Source organism: Melopsittacus undulatus, chromosome 1 (assembly GCF_012275295.1).
Source record: "Melopsittacus undulatus isolate bMelUnd1 chromosome 1, bMelUnd1.mat.Z, whole genome shotgun sequence".
Classification (NCBI taxonomy): domain Eukaryota; kingdom Metazoa; phylum Chordata; class Aves; order Psittaciformes; family Psittaculidae; genus Melopsittacus; species Melopsittacus undulatus.
This window is the reverse complement of record NC_047527.1, coordinates 52,261,585-52,288,309: the sequence shown is the minus strand read 5'-3', so window position 1 is coordinate 52,288,309 and position 26,725 is coordinate 52,261,585. Positions and strand designations below refer to the sequence as shown.

The 26,725-nt window shown below is 37.6% G+C and overlaps 1 protein-coding gene across 5 annotated transcripts in view; it reads right to left on the bottom strand.

The window, feature by feature from the left end:
- Positions 1–26,725, bottom strand: part of PTPRM (protein tyrosine phosphatase receptor type M) — a 475,841-nt gene that overhangs the window by 64,175 nt on the left and 384,941 nt on the right. For 3 of the 5 annotated variants that reach the window (XM_031052841.2, XM_031052842.2, XM_031052843.2), the window contains one exon: positions 24,977–25,164. In XM_031052841.2, coding sequence (XP_030908701.1) covers positions 24,977–25,164 — 188 coding nt within the window. Of the gene's footprint in view, positions 1–24,976; positions 25,165–25,910; positions 25,923–26,725 lie in introns of all 5 variants that reach the window. The other 2 variants (XM_013130096.3, XM_031052840.2) reach the window with 1 other exon arrangement.

The following is a 26,725-nucleotide window of genomic DNA, read 5'->3' as shown; positions in this document are numbered from 1 at the left end:
TTCAAAATTAAATATTTGCTAAGGGCTAATTCACTGTGACCCTCAGACTAGAAAATAAGTGCAATATTTCAAATGAGAGGGGGAGATAATAATTGTTAATACAGATTTTTTAAAATTATCCCTTTTCCTCATTTAAAATTAATAAACCCAGAAAATATTGAAAAGGACCTATATAAATGTACAGTTTGAAGAGGCTGGAATGCAGAGATCTTCAGGATACAATTTGCAGGTCTGTTGATTGCAATTTTTGGCAACACTTTCCATCCTAGATTTTCCTGCTTCCAATTAAGGACAGTAAAGATAATGCATCTTTCTAAGTACTTTAAGATCTACAAATGTAGTGTTAAGTGGAATTACTGTTTTTATTATTAAGTAGCAAATTTTTCAAAAAATACTTCACAGTTGCTAGGTGACAACAGTGTAGTTTCCTAGGATGTCATTTACGAAATGCCAGCTCTTACAAGTGAAAAAAAAGAGAAGGACATCATAATCATAAACCTGCTTTGCCTACTTAATAAGGAAGAATATTATGCACAGATACAAAGAAATATTTCACTGTATAACCATAATACATTTGAGCTGTGTATTTGTTTTCAAATACATGACTCTATGATACCTGGTTTTCCCGCTTGACCCTAGTTTCTCCACTGATAACATCAATTTCTCCATGCTATTTCTAGATAACCAGATTAAGATGTACTTTAGCAAAATGAGTAATATGACCTATTCAGTTATAAACGCCTCTGAGGCTTTTTTTTAAGCTATATGCAGAGAGTTACACACATTGTGTACCTTAGGCCAGACCAGACAACGGTGGTCCTAATGGAAGTCGTTGTCTAAACTTAGTTACAGAAGAAACATATTTCTACCATAGGTCCTTTGAGTTGCAGCTAAAATAGATACCTAAAATGTCCTGAATTAGATAATGAAGAATCATCACTGTTTTACCTAAATATATCACCCTTTACTATTGCTATGTCTGCTTTATATGTGGAGATCACAAACAGAAGAAAATGCACCCATTAAATTCTGAGTTAAATCCTAGTGTCACATTAGACTCGTATTTGTATTAACAAACCCTAGTAACTACACATTTTATTTTAAGCAAGTCCATAAACGTTTGGAGGACAAGGACCTTCAGGCTTACCTAATGAACAGTGCAAGATTTATGATTATAGTAAATCTGTCAGTTCATTGGTTTTTCAGTATTCAGAATCTGCAGAATATCAGTCATGTGAGGATGTTCTTGTTACTTAACAACATTATCTGTTTTTTAAATAGAAAACTGATATAATCTTATTCAGTTTGTTGAGGAATTAAGAAGAGTCATTGACAGTTATATTAAAGAAATCTGCAGAGAGGTCCAAGCTATGAAGCAACATTGTTAATCTCCTAGTCACTTTGAGGAAAGATTTTGTCATTGAAAATGTATCACCTGCAAGTAATAGATCACCCCAAGTGCTTGAGAGCAGTGGTGAATGATTTCACTGGTGGCAACCCAGCATATGCAAGTAGCTCTTCATACTTCAATCACTGCTTTGGTCACTGAAAGCATTTGTGGATGACAGTGTGCCACTAGGGAATATATTCAGCATCAGCTTTTTCTTTTCTGTCAGCTTCAATCACGGAGAATTATGTCCAGTTTTCAAATAATGTAATTTAAAAAAACATTTTACTACGCCTGCCCTTGAAAACTGTCTTTGCAAGAGCCAATGTGAAAATCTATCTAATCAATGTAAACTGCCTTCAGCAGTTATAAAGCACTTACCAGTGTGTTACTGTAACCTAGGTCTGAACATGGAAGGAAAAAAAAAAACAATAAAGACTGTTGCAAATAGTATATACTGATGTTATCACCCAAACCCCCTAGTTCTGCTTGGAATTTACTCACAAAAATAGGCTGATAGTTTACAAAAGATTTTCAGATCAGTCTTAAAGCAGTTACAGTCCGACATACAGCAGCTCTCTAATATTGTTCCTACTGCTTCTTTTTGTGCTTATGCCTCCTTTAATGATGCAGAAAACCCCACCAAAACATCCATTCAAGATGGCTTTCATAGCCAGAGGCAGGAAACAGAGTTTTTTCCTTCTCAGGTGCATTTAGGTTAGTCTACATTACACATGAGAAGAAAAGTAGGAAAGCAAAAGTCCTGGTCTTTTGAGACACTAAACATCATAGTCGCTGCTTACATTAAATGCTGAAATGGAAGGGGAACTACTACCTCCTTCACTGACTAACTGCCACATGACTTGCCATCTGGAATTACAAAAAAAGGGCTAAAACCACATGGTAAGACAAAATCTGGTACTAATTCTGTCATTGGATTGGTGTGCTCAATATTTTCAGAAGCAAGATGCTTTCAATTGTACTTTCTAACATATTTGTATTTTTAAAGTCACAGCCAGTCTAGTCAAGCTATTGCTGCATAATGAAAATTTATTAAAAGGACTGGACTGCTTTGGTGTGGTATCTTTAATGACATAAATACTTGTAGGAGTTAGCATGAGATACCTCTAGTTGACCACAGGGTTAGGAAATGCCTACGAAATTTAGTTAACACTACAGGATAACAGAGTAGCTCAGGTATAGTAATAGAGAAATGACTTGTCAGTCACTGTGAAAGTTGTGAAGATGTTGCATGCCTTCAGAAATAGCAGATCATGAGTGCCAGCTACGGTGAAACCTAGTTTTTAGGTGGCAAGTGCATTTGAACAAGATAACTGAGAATTAGGTATTCTTTTCTACCCAGTCCTACATCTGACAGTGGCCAGGGCCTCTTGGTGAGAGGACCCAGATTACAGGGGAGGAGGTCCCCTGAGAGACACTGTAGGAAAATACACAGCATGGCTGGAACCACCATGCAGACCCAGCCAACTTCACTGCTAGACTGTGTCCTCTCTCCTGTGGAATAGAAAGCACTGCAATTTATAAAATTGTGTATATCTGTGATTGAAATATTTTGGTAGCTGAGTACATTTAGTCTCATATGACCAAGTGTTATTTGGTCTTAAATCATGACAATACCACAAAAGAGTGTCATGGAGTATTTCTAAAATAACTGACAAAGAATCACTTTCCATATATGCCAACCTGTTCATGACACCTGTTAATGGCATTTATTATCTTGTTATCTAAAACCGCCGTACCTGAAGGTCACTTGTAATATTCAACAGCAGGAATAGAAATCTTTGTAGATTCTGCAGAGTAGTCTAAAAATTTGATAGATAACCTAGTTTTTACAGGCTTTCAGAGCCATTTCCATTTTACCCACTTAAGTTTTAAAAACTCCATTACTTTAATTTCTTTAAGATTCTTTAAGTCTTCTGTATAAGGAAAGATTTTGGAAATATGGTGAAATGTGAATTAGTAAGAGGACTGCAATAGAACATACAATTAAAATTCTAATTTAGAAACTTATTCCCTGGCATGCTAGACAGCAATAACTTAACCTCATTAATCTTCCTGATTTATCTCCAGCAGAAAAATATAGTATGTTGATGGGGTTTTATGATCCTTTTTTATAGAAAGAACCCTCTGGGTACAATATGCACACTTGCACTATAACTAATGTGCAGGATACGTTATTTTTAACTTGTGTGTAAAAAAAAATATCACTGGTCTCATGCAGTGCTTATTTCCTATTATGAAAATAGATTTTCTGCTTTTGGAGGATTTAAAAAAATAGTTTTCATGTACAGCATGTGGGATTTTCATATCTCCCTATTCCTTTCCCACTTTTAACAGAGTATGTAACTAAAAAGTTTTGTCCTCAACTATTATACCTTGTGCATTTGCAAGAAGACAGTGAACTTGAGCAATATACAACTATGTTTGTAAACATAAAGTGAATACGCACAGGCTACAGTGAATATAAACTACTTCTGTGTGTTGACAGGAAACCTAAGGAAATATAGAAAGACATTGATCATCACATGGCCACTATCCGTACTTTTGTAAACAAAATTATCCACTTCATTATTTAGTAACTTTGTTATCTCCTTGCTTCCTAACTATGTTGTTTCAAAGGATCCAATTATGTGTGTTAATTGCATTGTTAAACACTACATGAGTAAAGGATGGTGCAGAGTTTTTTATTTCTTAATGAGAATTCCTCCTTATGAAGACAAAGGTATTCTTTTGCTATGAGGGTGGTGAAGCACTGCAATAGGTTGCCCAGAAAAGCTGTGGCTGCCCCATCCCTGTCAATATTCGAGGTCAGGTGGGACGGGGCTTTGAGCAATCTGGTCTAGTGGAAGGTGTCCCCACCCATGGCAGGGAGGTTGCAACTAAACAATTATTAAGGTCTCTTCTGATCCAAATTATTCTGTGATTCTATGATTTGATGATATATGCTAAAGGAGCAGGAATCAAAGTTGCATACAGTGCACTGAATGCGTGCATTTAGGATAAATTCCAAATTAATTCTTTTATACCATCTTTAGAAGGGTAACACATATACATCAAATGATTTGGACAGAAGGAAAATATTCAGCCTGATAACTATGACAGGGTTTGAATGTCATAGGCCAAAAAAGAGAGATAAGAATTGGAGTGAAGGCAGAAACATTAGCTCTGAGCTAATGCTGGTATCGAAGATACCATTACAACCCTGTCAGTTTTCAAGGCCAGGCTGGAAAGAGCCTTGGGCAACATGGTTTAGAGTGAGGCATCGCTGCCCATGGCAAGGGGGTTGAAGCTAGATGATCTTATGGTCCTTTTCAATCCAAATCATTTTATAATTCTACAATTACAACCATCTAACTATGTGTCCTAACTATGACTTAATACAGGGAAGTTAATGATATTATTATAATTATTACAAGCTTCTTGGCTTTTGTGTCCAATTTTTAATTAATAAACTCTTTTTCAAGTGCCTTTCTAACAAACAGAAGATTACTTCCACAATACTACTTAGAACTCAGAAGTACATCACTCCTAGACCTTCTCTGTTGAACTCAGAATATTAGCAGGCAGATGGATTCTACGAAGTGTTTTTAGTTACTCAGAGCTTCCAGAATATTATTGGGGATTTTTTTGTGCACTTTAAATTTTAATTAAAGAAAATAATAGAAAACTTTTATTCTTCTGAGTCTGGCCCATTTTCCCTCCTAAATATTAGCACTATTTGATTTACTTTACAAATAATAAAAGCTTACCCCAGGGAATGGTTTGAATGAGCTAAAGAAACATTATTAAAGCAGAGCATAAAGATACAATGTGCTATGGAAAAAGTAGTCAGGAACTACAGAATTTTTCCTATAGCAAGGAGGAGGGTCTACCATTGGTTTAAAATATAACAAAAAAGGAAATGAAAGAAAAAAAAAAAGAGAAATGGAACAAATACAGAGAGAAAAAGAGAGAAGGGAGAAGATGACTTTTTTTTTTTACATAAAGGAAAAACAATGGTGTATATTTTACTGAAGTAATAAGCTTTGTGTTGTAGTCATTAAAATATTCTGTTCACTCTTGTTTTATGTAGTGGTCAATGAGAGCTATTCCACTCATTGCTTTTATATACTGTGCAATGCACAAAACAAGGCTTAAGGATACCAAGACACTGAAGTGGGAAATACTTTCCATAGAAAAATACTTTCTTTCCGTGACTTGATTGGCACTATAGGCTGATATACGACACTTTGAGCAACTATGTTATTTGAAGAGGTACTATTTATTTAATACTCATGCACTTTTTTTATCTGCTTGCTGAAGATTATTTCTATGAAAGGTGATCAACATTGCACTGGTTGCCACACGCACTCATAAGGAAGGTGACTTCTGACACATTTATAACTAATCCAGTAATAGTTTTGCCTGATTTTATCTGAATAAATTACTGTAATTGAGATAGAGTTTCAAGCTCAGAATTCATAAGAACTTCCTGACTCCAAATTATCAGCTGACCCAAGCATGGAAAACCTGATAACATCTTCAAATAACCTGTAAAAATAACCTATTTCCAGATGTGGAATCACACAAATTGAAAAAACCTTGAATGCAATAAAGTTTACTGATGCAACAGAAAACAACATGTGGAGAAATGAAACAAAGCAAACAAATGTTGAATCTGAAAAGTGAACAAACCCCCTCCTATCTTCATCCAAGCTGCAATGTATACACAGCTGATCTAACCTTTCAGAAGTGAAAAAGCACCTCTCATATTTTGCTCACTAAGTAAGCCTCAAGGGTTTTCATGAGTGTATCTAGGCCACTCTAGTTAATACAGTTCAGATAGAAGATAAGAAAGAAACAAAGCTCACATAATAAGATTTTAATTCTGCTACAGGACAACATTGACATTATATTAAACTACGAGATAAAAGCCGGAGTACATTGGCGTGCACAGACGAAACGCAAATATTTTGCACAGTGTTGTTTTTCCAAGTGGATAAGATAGTAATTTTCAAGGGAAGCAAGAGCAGTAGGGTAGCCTAAAATAGATAAGGGTCTACTCGCAGTGCCCTTTCAAAGAAAGGGTAGCACTTCATTGTGCTGGTTCATTACATTTTTTGATCTTCACAGGAAACTTTGGTGCCTCGATGTCTGCTTTGCTTGTTTGCAAATATACTATTTGCTAGCATATATAAAGACAATTATTCATTCCTCTTGGCTTGACTTTTAGGCCAGCATTTTCCTTGTTCGAAAGAAAAAGATCTATGTAAAGCTTTGTGTCTACTAACTACTTTTCTTGGCTAGCATCCAGTCCCCAGGCCTATCATTTGCTACACTTTTCTGCTCAGGGGAGAGCAGTAATGGGTCACCACAGAGCCACTGAGTGCTCCCACAGCAATGGGAGCTCCTGCTACTTCACTATTTAGAACTCCTGGCTCTGGCTTTTCAAAGTTATGCTTCCCTTTCCCAGACATACCTCTGCAGGCTCTCACTCTATAATTGCTTCCTGCCAATCATCTTCTCTTTGGACAACTACACACTTACTGAAAAAGAGTGGGTGGGTAAAACCTTTGAAAGAATATGTTGTTGGTCCTAGACAATCCTACAGCTCTCTGGGAAACTATTGAAAGAATAATACAAAGTATTTAAGAGCATATAGAGATAATCAGCATCAAAACAGTAGTGATAGTAATGGGATTGACGATTGATGATAAGTGTTGCTGTCAGTTGTTACCTAATCATTTTTAGCAGGCTCATTGTATACTGACAGACAGCAGTGCTTCAATACAGCCCCAAGACTACTTGTTAGAACAAAGAGCATCTGGTTATGTGCACTAATGAAGAGTAGCAGCTCATGAACCTCAATTGTCCTGTTTTGATGTCTGAAATGTATACTCAGCACTTTCTAATTCCAAGAGAGGCAAACCCTGCAGCAACTGATCAACCAGGCTTAAAACTGGACTTAAACCTAGCTTATTCAAACATATAATGCATAGAATCACAGGCTACTCAAATGACCCCAACTCAGCTACATACAGTGATGACATGAAAGCTACTTGTTTATGGAGTTAACTAAAAAGTTACAGAGCCCGTGTAACACAAATAGATTATGAAATAAGAAACTTAACAAACAAACAAAGGGTTAGTCAGAGAAAAAATAGCACAAAATACTGTTTACATTCCAGAGCTTTAAGGACAGAAAAGAAGTAATCATAGTTCTGCAGTTAGATCACACCCATGTCATTATTCTGTGGGTTTTTTCCTGATGTGCAGGACCCTTGTGAACATGTCACCTAGCTACTCCTTTGTTCAGATTCTGATCTTGCTGAGTATCAAAACAATTCTTCAGTAATGAAGATTGAGGTTTAATGACTTGATGTATAATTTTGTTTTTTGCAATCTGCTTCTTCATTTTCTCTTTTGCATAAACTGAGCAAAATACAGCAATTTATCGGCTCTCCATGGACCTTTCAAGATTTATATACATTGCAGCTCTACATTTTTATTCTACTTTTCCTTTCATTAGAACACTGCACTCAAGCTAGATTAATTGAGGGAAGCCAACATTATAAAAGCTCTGTTGAATAGCAGCAGATGCCTTTATTCTCTGTATCTCTCCATAAGACAAAATTTTAATAAATTCAGGTCTCTATATAAATATTTCCCTTACAAGACAATACAAAGATTCCAGGCATCTGTCTCTCATTAAACCAATTACTAGTTGTTTAAAATAATACGATAAAGTCCACATTCATCAGATTTCTTCTTAAAAGGTATTTCTGATTAGATTCTAAGTACCAAATTCTGCCAAGGGAACCAGACAAAATGAAGAGTGAGCTAGATGGACACGGGTGACTTGGCACTGAAGTGCTCCAGTCTTGACATTTAGTGAAAGTTCCAACATCCATTTAAACAACAGGAGAAGACTTCTTATCAGATTCAGAGACATAGCTCAGCAGGGACTAGGCTTTTCAGCTGGAACACTACAGAAGACATATACTAGTATACAGCTGGAGTGTTAGGGAATTGAATCCTGCTTAACACCTTTGTTAATGACCTGTATGATGGGGCAGAGTGCACCCTCATGAATCATAGAGTTGTTTAGGTTGGAAAAGAAACTTAAGGTCATTGAGTCCAAAGGTTAACCCAGCACTGCCAAATGCACCACTAAACCATGTTTGTAAGTGTCACATCTACACATCACTCAAATATCACCAGGGATGGCAACTTGTCCTGGGTTCAGCAGTACCAGTCATTTTTCTCCTTCTTAGTAGCTGGTGCAGTGCTGTGTGTTTGACTTTCAGCCTGGGAACAGCGCTGATAACATCGATGTTTTAGTTGTTGCTCAGTAATGCTTATTCCGATCAAGGATTTTTCGGTCTCATGCTCTGCCACTGAGGAGGAGCACAAGAAGCTGTGAGGAAGCAGAGACAGGACACCTGACCCAGACTAGCCAAAGGCGTATTCCATACCACAGCACATCATGCCCAGTGCATAAACTGGGGAGAGTTACCCAGAAGGCTCAGATCGCTGCTCTGGTTGGGCTGGGTTTAAACCACGACACAACTCCACCACTTCCTGGGCAGCCTGTTCCAGTGTTTGACAACCTTTTTGATGAATATTTTTTTCCTAATATCCAGTCTCGACCTCTCCTGGCGCAACCTGGGGCTGTTTCTTCTCATTATGTGCTACCTGGGAGAAGATACTGACATGCACCTCGCTACAAGCTCCTTTCAGGTAGCTCTAGACAGAAGTAAGGTCTCTTTCGAGCATTCTCTTCTCCAGACTAAGCAACCCTAGTTCCTTCAGCTGAAGAGAAAGAAATGTTTCAATTTCTTTTAATGCTGGATACTAAAGTAATTTGACTGTGGTATTAAAAATTTGCCAGACAGCTCAATAATTAGGATATGTTCCTGATACTAGCAATTTGCTGGACATAGGACATAATGTTCTTTAAAATTAGGTTTCAGCCAAAATTGCATTGCAAGTAGAAATATTCTGGTATTACCTAACAAGGTACAAGAAAAGATTTGTTTTCCAAAAAATAAAATAGGCTCCTGGGACATAGGGTGGTAAAAACAGTCAAGTTAGTAAAAGACAGTAAGATAGTAACAGACAGTAAAACTGATTCAGGCTCATTGAACCCTAATGGTTTTCTTCCACATGTGCACTATTCTACTACCAACTACATTTAAGGTTACAGGAGAAACCTTTTGGTATCTGTAAGCTGCCTGGATTTAGTGCAAGTCTACCAATGTAACATCGTGGTTCCATGTTCCACTATGGCTCCCTGCTTAGCCTCTGTAAGCTGAAACTTACTTCCATGAGACTATATGTAGAATCATAGAATAGTTAGGGTTGGAAAGGACCTTAAGATCATCTAGTTCCAAACCCCTTGCCATGGGCAGGTAAAAACATATCTGAGACAACACCCCTCAAAAAAGTATGGTTTGCTTTTATCATTCTCAGTAGCTTCACTATAGACATAATAGCTGGTATCTAAACTTGACGTTTCAGTTAAAATGCAAACACTTGCTATGATAGTAGATCAAACTTGAATGTTTTTCATTAGAAGATGCCTAAACTTTTCCAGGCATGGGCAGAACTGTACAGTGAATTGAGTACTTTATTGCTTTATGCACATGCATTTTCAGCTTTTAAAAATCTGGTGTGTATTAGTGTCATTAAAATTAGTCCTTTCTACAGGACTTATTCTCCATGGAAATAGAGAGGAAAGAAGCCTTTTTTGCTTTTTTATGTTACTGCATTATGAAGCTTGAGCACTCCAACACGCAGCTCCTCCATGCTAAAACTGTCATACGGGTAGTAGCGTTCAAATCTTTCATGACACCAAAAAAAATCATGTTACTATTAAACTTCTATAGTAATCAGTCAGCTTTCCAGGGACTCTGGCACTTACTATTTTGCAAAACTGGGGAAATAGGTCACATAAACAGGTAACCTTTTCCTCCCTCAATCCCAGAGATGCAGAATCACTACCCTAATACAACTCCTTCCTGCAGATGTTTCCACACTTTGGCCTCCCAGTCAGCATATCTTCTTCGTGTTTTTTTTTTTTTTTTTGGGTCAAAAAGAAGAGTGCTGCTAGCTGAAAGGAATAAATTAGGAATATAATCCACCTCCTGCTCCTCACTTTTCCTCGTGTTAGGGAGGAGGACTCCCACCCATTGCCCTACCTGATGGACTCAGGAGAAGGAGATGGCAATGGCAGAACCTGGGTGAGAGGTGCATGGTAGGTCTGGGATGGGCCAAGTAGTGAAATACAAAAATTGTAGCATAACTTACATAGTGTTCAGCATCATTTCCACTAAAGGCAGAATCACTGTTCCACACTATTATCACTGTTCCTCACTATTTCTGTGTTTTAAATATCCCTCAATAGCTGCGTGACTGTGACTGTTTTCACCTTGTCCTCCTGTGGCAGTCGGCAGGTGAGTTGCGGGGTTCCCCCTTCTAGGAGGGAAGGTAGTGAAAGGTAAAGCTTTATGTGTGGGGAAGGGTCCTGGTAGCAGGAGCACTTCTGGGGAATGAGTGTAAATATTGGGTAAGCACCAGCAGACCTTTGTGTCAGTGTGTAGCTAGACAGAAGTTTAGCAGTTCCACTCATTTCTTGGAACAAGACTATTTTAAAAAGATTCAACCTGATACCTTACAAGGTATTTAAGGCAATTCCACTGTAGCATACATGAGATAAAGGAAAACATACTCTATGTTATGTCAACAGGAAAGACATTTGCTTCCCAACTAGGCTGTCCTTCTACCTCAGCAATGTCTAAAAATCAATTGATGGCAGAATCATAGAGTTTAGAAAAAAATGTCACCAAAAGAGCAACAAACGCATAGTCTCAGTAACAGGAAATAAGAAGCAACCCACAAAACAGTTAAACTTTATAGAAGCTCTAAATGCTGCAGATAGCATGGACTTTTTTAGCTTTCTTTGTGTGCCAGATACATGTGCTTAGTAAATATCAGCAAAATAAACATAAATGCTGTGTAAAGAACTGACAAATGGAGGGAAAATATGTCAATCTCTAATCAGATCTACAATTAAACACATAGCAAGCATGAGCAATTTATGTGATTTTCCTTGGATTCAAACATTCTTGTATATTCTAGCTACTGTCAGTTCTATAGACTTGATTCACAGTGCATCCATCAAAATGTAAGATTCAAGCTGGTGATGTAAAAGAAGAGCCAATTACAAAGTCAGTGATAAAACTGAAATGTGTATATAAATACTAAGAAAGCAGCAAGACACCAAATTTGTTTAGATTTGAAATGTTTTACCCAGTGCAAAACCAAAGCAGATGCTTTGGTGTGGTTTGGAAGCTCAGTTTGTTTAATTTCAGAATTCATATAACTGTCCCTCTTTTGCTCTCCAAAAGGCAAGAAGTGGTTTACTTCCCATACTAGTTTAATTCCACTACTTCTATGTACTGTAAGTAACACAACTCTCTTGAAAGGGCCTAGTGAATGTAAACAGGGTTCTTTGCCGAATAAGCACTATTTAAAATCAAGGCTTGGGGATTAAGCCTTAGGGTAGCAGGTACATACATTTTAAATAAGAACATTTTACAACCGAATTTCTTTGTTTCTCCTTCTATTTACATCATTTCACAGACCCACAGCAAGACAGTGGACCAGGACAGCTACTAAAATAGAAGAACTAGAAACCACACAGAATGCTAGCTAACTTAAAGGGCTCTTTGTGTTCATTCTGAGATGATGTTGGTTCTATAAAACTGACTACCAGTATGTAAAGAAAAAAAAAGATTAGAATTTCACATCACATTGTTTGCTTTGTATACACAGAAGGACTGATTTATTTTCTTCTCCTTTATGTGTGTTAACAGACATACTGGGTCAAACCAGAGGTCCATACAACCCATTATTTTTTTTATGAAAGTACCAGTAGCAGGTGTTTACAAAAGTGTATGAAGAATAGAGCAAATAAAGAGTGAATCTTTCCCCAGCATACCATCTTAGCTTCTAGCAGTCAATGGCCTTCCTGAACAATCTCTTTCTCAGCCAGAAAGTGCACATAACCATTGTGTTTAATAATGAATTTGTCTAGCCCATTTTTGAACCCACTTATAATTTTGGCTTCACAGTATCTTGAGGCAATGAACTCCACGATGTAATTACGTGCTGTGGAAAAAATATTTCCTTTTGTTCATTTTAAACCTGCTACTTAATAGATTTGTTGGGTGCTTCTGATTCCCTAGATTCTGAGCAATAATGAATAATTGTTGTTAGCATTGCAGAAGTAACACTGTTCTCTGGCATAGCTGAGAATATCCTAAGGGGGTATTACAGCAGCCAGGAATGAGTGATATTTCGCTATCCTGGAAACAAGGTAGAGACTTGATAGACTTAGTAGAGATTGGAACTGGTAAAGTGGCTCTGTGACAATTTAAGGATTTCCTTACTCCTAGGATCCTTGCATGTTTTTTTATGCCAACCTTACAGAAGCTGTGTACAGCAGTGTTACACAGAGCATAAAAGCTGGAATTGAAGTATGAATGGGTACATGAGCAAAACTAGTAACTTAAAATGCAGAGTTTTAATGTAGTTATTTCTCCAGCTTAACCAGAGGCACCTATAACAAAAACAGGCATGGATAAAAATCAAGGGTCAGTGAACAGCCAATATCAAAGCCTAATGCAGAGGACAGTGTTGGGAAATACTCTTTAATCAACCCATACACTAAAGCATTTTGGTAATGGGTAATGGTACACAGCACTTGGAAGAGCAACACTCGATACAAAAGACTGAAAAATTGTTATATGCAGTCTTTCTCAAGATTAAAAAACATATGTTTCAACTTGACAGTTGTGCTCAGATTCAGAGGGTCTTGGAACAACCTGAAAATCTAAAAAGAGCTTTGAACTATAAGCATTTCCCCATCTATTTAAGTAACCTCATTTCTATCCTAACTATTCATGTAGGGTTGGACATGGCTACATTTACTGATCTTTCCTGAGTAGAGGATATAGAATCTGACCTACCTTTTTAACGTTTGTTCTGTCATACTGTTGCTTGGTTATCATTCTTGGTAACAAAAATCACAGTGATTGCTCACATGTAGGTATTTACTGTAAACAGTCTGAAAGCTAATATTTTTTCATGTCAAAGCTGTAAGCTCTGTGATACAGCCAAGTATTTAAGCATCAAAGGCAAAGTAATCCTGCTGCCTTCTCCCAGATTAATCAGACAATATAGCTTTATGAACTTTGGGCTTACTCCAGGAGCCAGCACTGGACTGCATGGTCCATCATCCACCATCCCAGAGCAAGCAGTAGCAGGCATTCTATACAGAAATGAATCCTGTTGCTGTTTGGATAGGACAGAGACAAAAAATCTACAATTTTGCACCTTTACTACGGGCTACCATTTTTAGCAGAAGGCAGCTACAGCTGTGTCTTCTTCCAAACAGCCCAAGCCTTGCATCAAAGAAGGTCCTTACTTCTTTTGTCTTCCTCTGGTGTGTTGTGTATGAGTGGAGATAGACCACTCTCTTGTAGATATAAGAGCTTCTTTTCTGTTATGTATCAAGGGCAGTTATTGTTGCACAGGCAAGCACCATAGACAGGTAATAACTGAACTAAGCTGGTGGATGCATTTTAACGTCACATAAACACATGCTAGGTATTTTTTTCCACAGACCAAAGCAAAGCATTGTCAGTCCTGACACTTTTAAAAAACTTAAAGGGAAGAAACTGCACCAATTGGGTTGACAAATATTCAAGGTTTGTCACCATTACATGAACATGTCTAAACTATTATGTGTCTGATGGCCCTGGTGTTGCTTCCACTTACGTGAATGGTAAAATGTAAAACAGGAAAGAATGTGTATTAAAAGCAAGTTTAAAACAGTCCCTTACATCCCTTTAAAACTAAATGGCTTAAACACATGCTTGAGGACTCCAAATCACGCTGTAAACCCAAATGTTTCAGCTCCTGTGTGTGGGTTTGTAGAGAGTGACGCTGGTCCACAGCCTGTGTCTTATGAAGAAGAGTTATTATTACGAATTTTCATCAGTCCCAAACTGAGCTGCAAATCCAGTAACACCAGCAATTTTACATAGAGGATGTTACCATTATGTAATTTCTGAAATAATGTCTCTTGCTGACAGTATTTCACAAGCCCCAGAAGCCAGCCTGCTTTTGCTACTGCCCACCTCATGGGATGCTTTGTTTCCATGGGTAATCCAGTCTTCACCTCGGTTTTGCCCTGGTGGTGCAATTTTATATCATAGCTGCCCTGCTCATCTTTGCCTGACTGAGATGCCTGATATCTTCTCATGGCTGTTTGAAAGGCTATGTCCTCTTTACCTCTCAGATGGCTTGCTGAGGACCCAGAGTGACCTAACTGCTAATTAATAAGATAGATACAGAGCCAAGCAGTTAAGAGAACATCAGTAGCCCTATAAGAGTGTAGGCAGTGGCATCACTGAGATTTCACATGATGGGTAACTGAGGGAACAACTATTGCACAGAGACAGAGGCAATGGCAGAAAACCATCAGGAGAGAAAAGAGGCTTGCCAACCCCCGGTCTACCCAACTGCAACCCACCAGATTTTCAGTGGACTTCATGTTTCTCACAGACTCTTTTGTATGTTGTAACAGAAAGATCATTCCAGCTGGAAAATGATGATCATCTGTTCCATTGACAGAACAATAACTAAAGTACTATAGGAAACATGTAAGAAGTCTCATATTCCATTTAGAAAACTTCCTAAAAGATACACCGAGCCACAGGCTACATAAGAATACAAATTTTCATTTCTTAAAAAATTTCTAATGGCTATTTTAACTTATTTAAAACAAATGCATTATAGAAAATCATGCATATTTTAGGTATGCTGTGGATAAATGTGCTGCTAAATGAAAACTCCTAATAGCTAAATTATGGTAATTTGATTAGAAAAGTGTTCCTCTCACTTTACAAACAGCCAGTAAAAGTGCTCTGGTCATGAAATCAGCAATGGACTAAAATCCTAATTATTTGTAGTGAATAAATACACTTGATAGAAAACACATAGGGGGTATACATAATTACGAAAGAATAGATTATAATTGCATTTAACATCATTTGCATAATTTAAAATGGAATAACTACATGACTGATTTTTTATGTCTTTTTAAAGGGCACTAATAAAATATGAAGGAGGTATGGAGGCTTATATGAGTACGAAGTAATGAATAATATCTTTCACATTAAAGAACAATATATTATTCTGTGCACATAAATTGGAGTAACTCATTTTTGCAGGTGCAATGGGAAAAGTATGGTACATCAGCAGTTTTAAAAAGTAAAGAATTTGCTAACCGAAGAAGGGATTAGGGATTCTGATCAAATATTCAATGTCTTATTTGAATAATTAATAAGTCAGTGTGGTGCAAATATGCAGCATATAGTCTGCAATGTTTCAAAAACTTTCTTTTCTTTCAAATTATACTTGTCACTAACATTTAGAAAGTTTAACCTATCACCTTATCGCTGTGAGCATTAAAGCCATTTTTGCAGATTTCTCTCTGGAAGCTCACGTTATGAGTGAAATTAAGTTCAGTGGCCTCATTTAGTTTCCTACCGTGGTGTTTGACAGCCCATAATGATGCACAAATTGGTTAAATCTTAAACTAAACCCTAATTTCAATAGGTACAGAGAGCATAAATTTGATCCTAGCCAAAGTATAGTAGCAAGATCCCTCAGCAAAAATGACTTGCCTGACGGATAATGAGAATTAAATATAATCTGAGAAGTCTGCTTAGTACAGTTTGACTGTTTCCCAGCCTGTGACTGCCAAAAGGGAGGAAGAAAAGACAGACTGGAGAATAGTAGTGCAACAGATTTCACATGCTAAAACAGTGGAGTGATATGTGAGCGTTAGTTATCAAAAGAGTAAGCATACACCTCTGTGTACATCCAACCATGAGGAAGCAGTAAGATGGAAAAAGTGAATTCTTCCCATTAAAATTATATAACCCCTGTGTTAATTATTTGGACTTACCAGATGTGGATACTGGATGTCCAAAGGCCTGCTCAGTGCCAACTTGACAACAATCAGTGAAATTTGGAAGCTATTTCCTTTATTGCTCCAATTTGTTATTGCACGTACCCAAAAATCTTTCCAGCATAAATAGCAAAAGATTTTGCAATGCCTTCAGAGAATAAAAGATCCTAATGAGGGAGTCATAGGTTAGGACCAAAATTAAAACAAGTTTTGAAAGACTGCTGTGGCAGCTGGACCTAAGATGAGGAAAAGCTCACAACTTTCTAAAGCAGATTGAAACTTCACTGCTACGGATAATGAAGGACAAGAGGCACAACCACACAAATGCATTCACAGCTAAAATGATTCCATTTCAAATGCTTAAGTAGACTCACTCAATAAGGATCAGGAATAGCATCAGAGGTGCTTATCGTGCTTTACATTACTTTTGGATTTTCAGTCCAGCTGTGCTGAAATTTGAAATGAATGTCTGCTAAATATCTGAACATGGAAAAGATTGTCAGGACCACGAGAACTGACAGGTTACAGCACTTTTAAAATTGCTGCTAGATTTTGCATTCATTCATATGTTTGCCACAACATACACCAGGACTACCAGATTCAGTAGAATCATGGAATGGTTATAATAGTTTCTAGAGCTCCTACATCAGAACAATCTGCGTTCAGTTCATCCATCCAATTGATCAGCTTAAGCATCTATATCTCACAACCTTCAAGTGCACCAACACTTTTCTGAGTGGATCAATACCACCAGCCTCTGTTTTAACTGCTTAGAGGGATACAGTGGTCATTAAAGATGCACTTAAAAGCTACAAGGCTTTCCTTAGGACAGAGTCTAAACTTTACATACAGGACTGAGTCAGTCAAACTCACGTAGAGTGAGATAGTTACAGTAAGTGGGGCTGAATCAGGCATTCTTGTCCTGTTAGGCATTTTTGCTGCCTGAGATCTTACACAGTTCAGACTTCAGGTTACTAAGAAGAAGAAAACAGAAGGTTCACACCCAAATAAATCACAAGCTGATCAGTACCAAAAATAGCCATGTCACAGCATGAGCAAACAGCTGCCTACACCCTCCTGAGATCCTAAGGATATTGGAAGTTTTTTAATCTATACACCTCTGCAATTTTATTATTTAAATGGATAAACCCCAAAGCCTTTCTAGTAAAGCCACAGTCTGCCTAAATCTATAATCTCTGAAAAGAATAAATTCTAACGAAACCTGCTTAAACAAAAACAATTTAACAAATCAGAAAACTGTTTCTGCATATACATGCACTTTATTTAAATTGTCCACAAAGGCATTTAGGAAGAATGGAGAAGGAAACAGTGAGATTTATAAAGTCCTGGGACACCTTGATCACCAGGCAGTTATCCACACTGCAGCAATAGGGCAGTGTCATGTGAACGATATTAAGCACTGTGACAGCTTTTTTCATGCATTTGAAATCTGTAAGAACAGAAATTCACAGCTATTAAGAAGAGCTTCAGAACTGCATAAAAATGGCTCACGCACCAACAGACATTCAGCAAACTAAGTGCCTCTCCTCTGAACTGAAAAAAACCCGAACAAGCTCCTGTTAACTGCCAGACAGCTAAAAGTGTTGACAACTGATTCTTGCTGATCAACAACTCGAAGTCACCCATCTTGCTACAAGACTTATTTAAGAATTAAAGGCATCCTGCATGCTCTGGGAGTTCTCACTAATAACATAGGCTGTTCAGTAGTGAATACAGTTTCTGGTTTGGGATGACTTTATTTGAACAATTTTGTATTGATCTGGAGTACCTTAGGATTTCCAAACCAAAACAAAACATGCTTCATGGACATGGTAGCTGTTAATTTTTACTACTGCTTTTGACCTCCCTAGACATGATCTCTCCAGCGCCGAGGCTTCCAAGAATCTGGGATAAACCCAAAAAGGAACAAGTTACCTGGGAATGATGAAAGGCTGCTACAGATCTCACAGCAATCTGAAGAAACTGTGTTTTTCCTAACACAGTCCTTTGATAAATGAGAAATATCTGTCTCATATAAAGGATATTTATATCACCATTAGTTGTGGTTATCCTTTATGCATGGGAGAAAAGGCTTACATAATATATGCCTATAATCAGACCACTCTATTAAAGTGGCATTTCCAGTATTAAAGATTCAACCAGGCATTCAGGTGATTGTTCTGAGCCGCATCCGAACAGATGAAACTTCACAGAAAATAACAGCAATGATTTCTACAGATTAATATTTCCAACAATTTTCCACACCGTTTTCACGGGACGAATTCTTATTTTACTTCTGTTTCTATTTCTGTCATGTTCACAATCTCTGATAAGTTTTCTCATTATTACTGAAATAGAGACAACAGATACCTGTTCTCAGTTCTGAAGGACGCAGATGCTGCCCTTCGTGTATTTACACTGTCGACTAATGCCCCCATTCCCACCCAGTGTTCCAAAATCTTTCTGCTTCTTTGTAATTTGTGTCTTGTGGGATAGAAAATAACCTGCACTGATTGTGGTATTGACTGTCTCAGCTGGTGCAGAATAGCAAATAAAATCAGAGAAAAAAGCATGATAAAAATGTACAGGTTGTGGATGAGACAGACCGGTTGCATTCACAAGGAATATATGCAGAAAAAGCAGCATCAGCTGGGTCCTGCCAGTAGCTATATCAATATAACATCAATAAAATACTTGTTTTTCCTACTATACTCAAGGTATCAGAATAGGGGCCCAGAAGCACATGGCTTAGAAAGGTCATGTAGCAGCCAATTTGTCTTCCAGCTGGAACCAAAAAGAAAGAAAAGCTACAACTGGAGGACTGGGTTGGAGTGACAGGATTCTAGTCTGTTACGCCTTTGCATGACAACAGAAAATGGAAACTATATCAGACTTTTGTCCTAGGTCAGACATTTATCTAACAGCAGTCTGGAGAAAACAAAACCTTAACTGGGCATCTACGTAGTAAACTTCCTCTATAAAAAAAATCTCGTTTGCCTGCAATATTTTTTGCTCCCAAGAATCTGTATTTCTGCTGGCTTTTTTTCAGTGTTGTTTCTTCAAACCATTTTCTGTGTACTCCAGATATTTCACTGGCCAATAGGACATTGCGTGAAAAGCTTTGTTTTTCTCAGCTATCAGCACATGTACCTGCATATCTTCTGAAGTTCCATTTCAAAATATATATTGCTATGAAGACAGGATTTCTTTCTTATTCCAATTATTTTCAACACTCACCTCCAAATACTCTTGAATTATCCATTTTTTTATGATCTTCTTTGACCATAATCCCACAAGGTATAACTGAACCGTGACCACGACCAAATAACCTATTTTAAAATCCTTCTACCAATCTATAATAGGTGTTAAGAAATGCTAAACTGAAATGAATTGTTTAACATACATTAGATAATATATTTCATGTTCCTGACCTTGATAGGCCCTCTGAGCCTGTACCCATCTATTTAACTACGGTGATTTAGGGATTAATACAGCTACACTGGTGCAACCCCTCAGAGTGGAGACCATGCAGCATAAAAGGGGCATAATCAGTACAGTTTATCTTGACAGTATATAACTTTAGAGTATTAGGAATAGTACTGGTTTAGGGATATTAACATAGAGTCATTTCCTGACTAAAATAGTTGACTGCCACAAAACCTTGAGAAGGTTTCTGTTCAACAGGAACGGTGAAGAGGGAACACAAGAGAGACATTTGGGGGAAAGGTCTTAGAGTTAAATCTACATGGGGGAACTTTTTTTAAACTCTGCTACTGACACAATCCTGTTTCTGACAGTCTGTGAGGCTGATCTGAGCAGGATACCTTTTGTAAATCCTGGCTTTTCAAAGGAACCTCTGGTTCTGAGATAATGGAAGCTCACAACTCCCTGTCATGGAACATAATGTGAAATTGATTTTGTAAGGCTTTATCTACACAAAGTTGCACTGTTTTAATTAAAGGTGTGTTTTTAAATCAACTCTGTTAAACCAGTCCAAGCTCCTGTGTGGACACTCAGAAATCGATTTGAAACTGTCTTATGTCAACTAACCTTAATTTGGCAAAGAACCAATTTACACTTAACAGGCACCTATTTTTGCTGATCCCAAAACAGGACTAAAAATAAAATCTTATTTTAAATTAGAAGATTTTGATGAATGTCTCTGTTTCTGCCCTAGCTATGCCAAGCTATGCTGGGCTCCAGTAGCCTAGTCCATCTGTATAGGAAGCAGATGAACTTACTTCTTTCCACCTGTGTACTTATGGCCTTTTGATAGCTACATGTCCTTGTGAAAGAGAAAGTGTAAAGCACTGTTGAGCTAGGGTGTCTAAAACAAAAAAGAGGGCAGGTGTAAGGAGAAAGAAATTATGAATTGCAGAGACCACTTTCACCCTCCTTTTCGATTTATTTTGTTTCTGTAATGCAGAAATGTGATAAGCAATGAGCATCCTTCATGATCAGTAAAAGCACTCTCATGCTGCAGTACTGGGGAGCAGTTTAAATAACCCACAATTAGTGTAGGGGTGCATGTGGAATCAGGCCAGTGTTATCCTGTCAGTCTAATGTTGCTAGAACCAAGCTCAAATCTCTCCTTTTTTAAGGGTCTGGCAGGGGATAGAAGGGATATTAAAGATCCACTGCAGACTAGCTGTGTGGAAATTTCCCCGAGTTTAAGGATTTCTGTGCAATCCCTTCCAATCATTCACACTCCGCTAGGCTGCAAATGAAGGTCTGAATCTGAGTCCACAGCTTGCTGAAATTTGTCCATGTTATTTCCACACCTGAGAAACACATGGGAAAACAGGCAGTGAACTTGTTACCCATGTGCCACTAAGGACACAGCTGTATTTGGTCTCATTCTACAGGCACAGCTAGACAGAAAACCAGAAGCTGCACCACTACATCCAAGAGGCAGGGCCTAATCCTGCTCTAGGGAATGGAAGCTTCTGCACATGTCATCACAGGAACAGGCTGTGAGATGCTCCCCAGCTGGTACTCAACCAAAGCATTTTCAGTGATGAGAGACAAAGTATCAGTTCATCACAGAAGGAGAACAAAAGGGCACAGTCACAAAAAGTACAGTGTTCCTCCCAACACCTGTATATTTGAGGCTAAAGATACTCAGGAACTGAAGTGGGTAATCCTAATGCAGAATTGACCAATGAGTGACTAAGTAGCAGCCTGACACTGCTCAAAGATAATTTTTCAACCTTTATCCTTTGAGTCAGTTATGGTACTCCAAAAACTCATGCATGAAACCAGCAGGACTTAAAAATACTCATATGTACTTAGATTGTGAACTATAGCCCTAATTATTGAGAATAGTGGCCTAATTATTAAGCTTTATTTTAAAGCAGTTAAAACTATGCATGACAGTAAGTATTCTGTATCCTTGCACTCCTCTGAAATACTGTTAATGGGTAATATGCTCCTTTTCTTTCTGTTCGGTTCAACAGATTTATTTTCAGAGTGAATCCTGTGTGAATTTCTTCTGAATCAAACTCTTTCCCTGGTGAGACTATATAATCCTGCTGTCTTGTTAAAGCAAAAATCATCCACGAGACTTCATTCAAAACAAATCCCCTGCCAAAATATTTCTTCCTTTTCATTTAGACAGTTATCCTTCTGATAATTTATAAGGAAAAAGATTCTTGCGTTGTCTTAAACTTGGTAAAGAGGACTGTATCAGTCTGACAGCAGCATAAACAGTTTTGCTGTCTTAGCAGTGCTGGAATATATTGGGCAGCTGTTCGTTGCATATGGAGGAAAACCAGCAATATTGCAGCAGTTCAGTGGAAAAAAAAAATAAATCAAAGATAAAGCTAATTATGGTTCATTCTGATTATAAACAACTTCCATATATAAAGAGGACTTTCTTAAATGCAGCCGCAGTATTTTAAGCCTCCCATCCCTGACACTATTAATAAACAGCACTCTAGTGTATTGCATCTACTGGCATTAGTCATGACTGCACCTACTGTCTGTAATGGGATGCCATTCATCAGCATGGTAAGCTCAAAATTAAGTGATTTTCCTGGAAATTGTTTCTCAGCAGCACCATTTGATCCGCTGTAGTTAAAAAGCCATGTCATTGGTTGCATTATAAATTCCATTTTACAGTCTTCTTTTTTTTAATATAAATTAATTGTAGCTTTCCTCTAGGCTTAATGCTGGTATAAAAGGTTTTGGCTGATGAACAAATCTTTTCCAAAGACAGGAATTTTCAATTCTATAATTTTTAAATAACGGTGGCATAAAAAACCACATAGGAACAAACTTGTTTAAGTCAGCTACACAAATGAAAGTTGACAAGTGATTAGTCCCTTCTGGGGATTAATTGTTTTCTACACTTTAGAGGAAAAAATGTCATCAGTGACTATGAAAGTGACCTGAAGCATGGGTTTTGGAAGTCTAATACTATAAATACCAGTTTAAACGATTACATATTTCAGCAGTTTTTGTAACTTGGAGTTGGCATGACGAAGCACAAACTTCAAAAAACCCACCATCTCCTGCAAAATGCAAGCAGCATGCACATAATTGTATGAGTCATCCTGAAAGGTCTGCAACAGTGACTACACTAGTTCCTACCTTTAAAATTTAAGAATGGTATATTGAACCTCTAGGGCAGTGCATAGTTGTGCATGCCCAGAAGATAAATTGTTGCTCGCCCCCCGGGTGGAAGTAATTTAAATTACTTTTGCTGGCTGTCCTTCTCACTTCTCTTTCTATCAGACGAAAGAATGGGAAGGGTTTTGGTTTTTGCTGGCTTCTGCTCTGAGAAGACAGAGCTAAAATTGAATTTGTTTAATTCTGCTTCTCACCAGCTATGTCAGAGTCACATTACAGTAAGACCCATTTACACCTGTTCCTCTGATTCTAGTTTCACATTCTAGTTTCCAAGGAAAGGTAATTTAGGTCTGTGCACTGGGTTGGAGTCACAGTGAAATTTAGACAGGTTCCTCAAATGGACAAATGGATGGGACAGGTTCATCAACTGGATAAAGGGACACTTTCACATACACAGGCAGATACAGGCTTTGTTAGTGTAACCCACTCCCAGAAATGCTGGGGATGGGCTGCTGCTGATCATTTGCTTTCTAGACCACATGGCAGGAAATAGTTTTTTGGTAAATCTAATTACATCTTGGATCATAGTCCGTATAATGTACTAAAAGTTAACAGAGTCTTTCAGAGGTGACAGCTTTAAGTCTGCCTACAGATCAACAGATCAGGCCCTGCAAACTTCTACGAATGAATCTTCCCGATCAATAAACATTATCTCATAAATTCTCATACACACGTCAATTCTGACAATTTACAGGCCAACTCTGTGGATCAACTTAAGTATGTTTCCTTTGTGAAGTAATATATTCATACTACTTGTTTTTGGGTTCAAATTCACTGAATTGTAATCTTGTGGGAAACTACTCACTGTAGACACGTTATCAGCCCATATTAGAGTGTTCCCGTGAGAATAATCCAGAAGAATAAACTCCTTAAAATCTGAGCTAAAAGGCAGAAAAAAGTGGACAAAGGACATTAATTCTTCTACCCTAACAATTAAAATACTTGCCTTAAAGTGACTTTAAAGGGCCTTGAATCCTCGAATCCTCTCTCACATTAGACATGGAATCAAGATTGATAAGGCTTGTTCATTCAAATACATGATATGGATGAGGAGTAGTGCATTCTTGAGACTCTTCAGCAAAACTAAGCTTATGAAGTGAGACACAGTACTCCCCTTAATTTTGGGCATGAGAGCAAGTTCTGCTTGCTTTTCACTTTTTCACTTAGAAAACTCATCTCACAAGGAAGACAGGATCTGCAGTACAATGTGCTGCATTCCTACAGTATTTGCCAGGATGTATGGGTCACAACATTTAAAATTCAGATGACAATAGGGAGGAACAGGTTACTCTAGCATGAAATGAAGAAACAGAAGTTGAATCAACAAAAAAGGAAAAAAGAGAGGCTGTAAGTTCACATGAAAAATAACGAGGCTTAGAGGTAGCCTCCAGCTAGTGGCAAACATTTCAGGCACTGCAGAATAAATTTTATAGCCCTACGGGGCACTCTGAAGATTTGCACACTTCTTCTCCATGACAAATACTATTACTCTAAGAAATACTGCTTGTAGAAGTTGATTACTAAGCTAATATCGTGTTACAGGGCAACTGCGATTAGACAATCTATGATGTAGAACTTTCGAAAAAGCCCTATTTCTTCAGTAGTAAAAGAACAACATGGGAAGTACTAGCAGAATACTAGTGGATCCATTACTTTTAATACAGAGCTTTATGCAATTACAATTAGGCAGAGATTTCCAAGAAAGGTTTTTTTTTGTCTCACTCCTCATTCTGGCTCGTTACAATCACAAAATTTCCTTACTACAGAGATGATCTTTCCCATCAGTATCTTCCCTCACACAGCAGCTGGATTACTTAGCTGAGTAATTATTTTTCCTGTTCTGTAGTACAGGTAGCAGACAGAAAAGTCAACAGTGCAGAAGACATAATAATCAGATCATTAGACCTGACACTTACTTCATACTCCTCTTTGAATCCATATCCTTCTGCACATTTCATTTGGGTGATGTGCTGTAGCAAGTCAGCTACACGGATGGCTGGATGAAGCTGTCCAGTCTGGTAGGGAACATCCACTGGATCTCGCTTCTTGTAGGTATGGGACTGGACCAGGCTGCTTGTGTCACTGACCATCGTATGGGTTTCATCTAGAACAAGAGTAACTCATCATGTACTGGCTCATTTTCACTTATTAATAGAAATATAACTCACACAGATTTCTAGAGGAATGACAGAAATCTGACACCATCACTATTGTTTCTGTCTGTGAAGGCTACACCAGAAGAACAGTAAATCCATGGAGCAGTTTACACAGGGAAATTGCAAGACTAATTGGAATGAGGCAAAGTCCATTGAGCATTGCAGAGCAGTCCGAACTCTAATATTGTTTAAAATATCACTAGCTGATTACAAGCAGGTTTTAAATCAGGCATTTGGTTCTACACTGCATAGAAGTTTCATTCTGAAACTTCAACAAGTCCCCATGGAATGAAATTGGACTTGTATTCTTTAATTACTGAAGTGCTATATTTCACACTGCAAATTTAGAGCAAATGTTTGGAGTGAGCAAAATAAAAGGATGCACAAAATGGCTTATGGTTTCATCAAGCTAGGACTGCAATGGAAATGTAGATCTGAGACAACATTTGGAGATGAACTGCAAGAGGACAAATGCAAAGGATCATCTGATCAGGAAAAATGTCTTGACTGGCTGCTGAACATGCTTTGGAACCATGATATATCATGAGCCATCACATTAGGCACGGAATGTTATATGTCAACTGACATGCAAGCCAACAAACAGGAGAACCCAGTGGGCTGGTTAAAATTTTTTATGAGACACATACTCTCCCAACCCTCCACATCTGTTCCAGGGGGCAAATGGGCAACTTACCATTGATTGGCACTTTTAAGAAGATACATATCAGGAGAAAAAAAGAGGAGGAGAAAAAGGAAACAGGGCATAAGCAACAGTACTACATTAATAATTACAGGTAATTTTATGTTTGTAATTTAGTCTTTACAGAGTGGTTTCCTAAATGAGTCAGATTCTGATCTCAGTTTCACAGTACAAAATAAATGTAATGAAAGCCAGGTATCTTACTATGGGTGAAATCACACAGATGCTACTGAGATCAAAACTTATACTTAGCAGTAAGTAGACAGATGTGAAAGTGCATTCTACCAAAGGAAGCGATATGACTTTCTTCCTGCTTAGGTGTAACTTAAAAAAATTTGTTCAGACCCGGTAAAAGAAAAAAACCAACCCTAATTCTAAGGTCCAAATATCATCATAAATATATTTTCTGTTTACCTGAATAATAATTTTACATATCTCAATGAATTTTTGATTTTTAGCTGAAATTTTAAATGTGGTGCTTTGACTTATCCAAGCTATTCCTCAATGGCTGCACATTAAACACTGCAAGGGGTTTATTAAAACATTATACTTATTTAAAAATTAATACTCTGTAAAATATGTTGTATGGAAGGGAAGTATTAAAATACTATTTCTATACTCATAAGTTAGGCATATTATAGCGGAAACTTCTGCAAATACTCAGCATGAAAAGGTCCCAGGTTCTCACGTACACACAAAAAATACTACCTCATCTCATTAAAAGTATGTTTTTGGTCTTAGTTAAACCAATGAAAACTGATGTTCAAGCCACAGAGCTCAAGAAAGCATATTTCAAGGATGATTTTAGG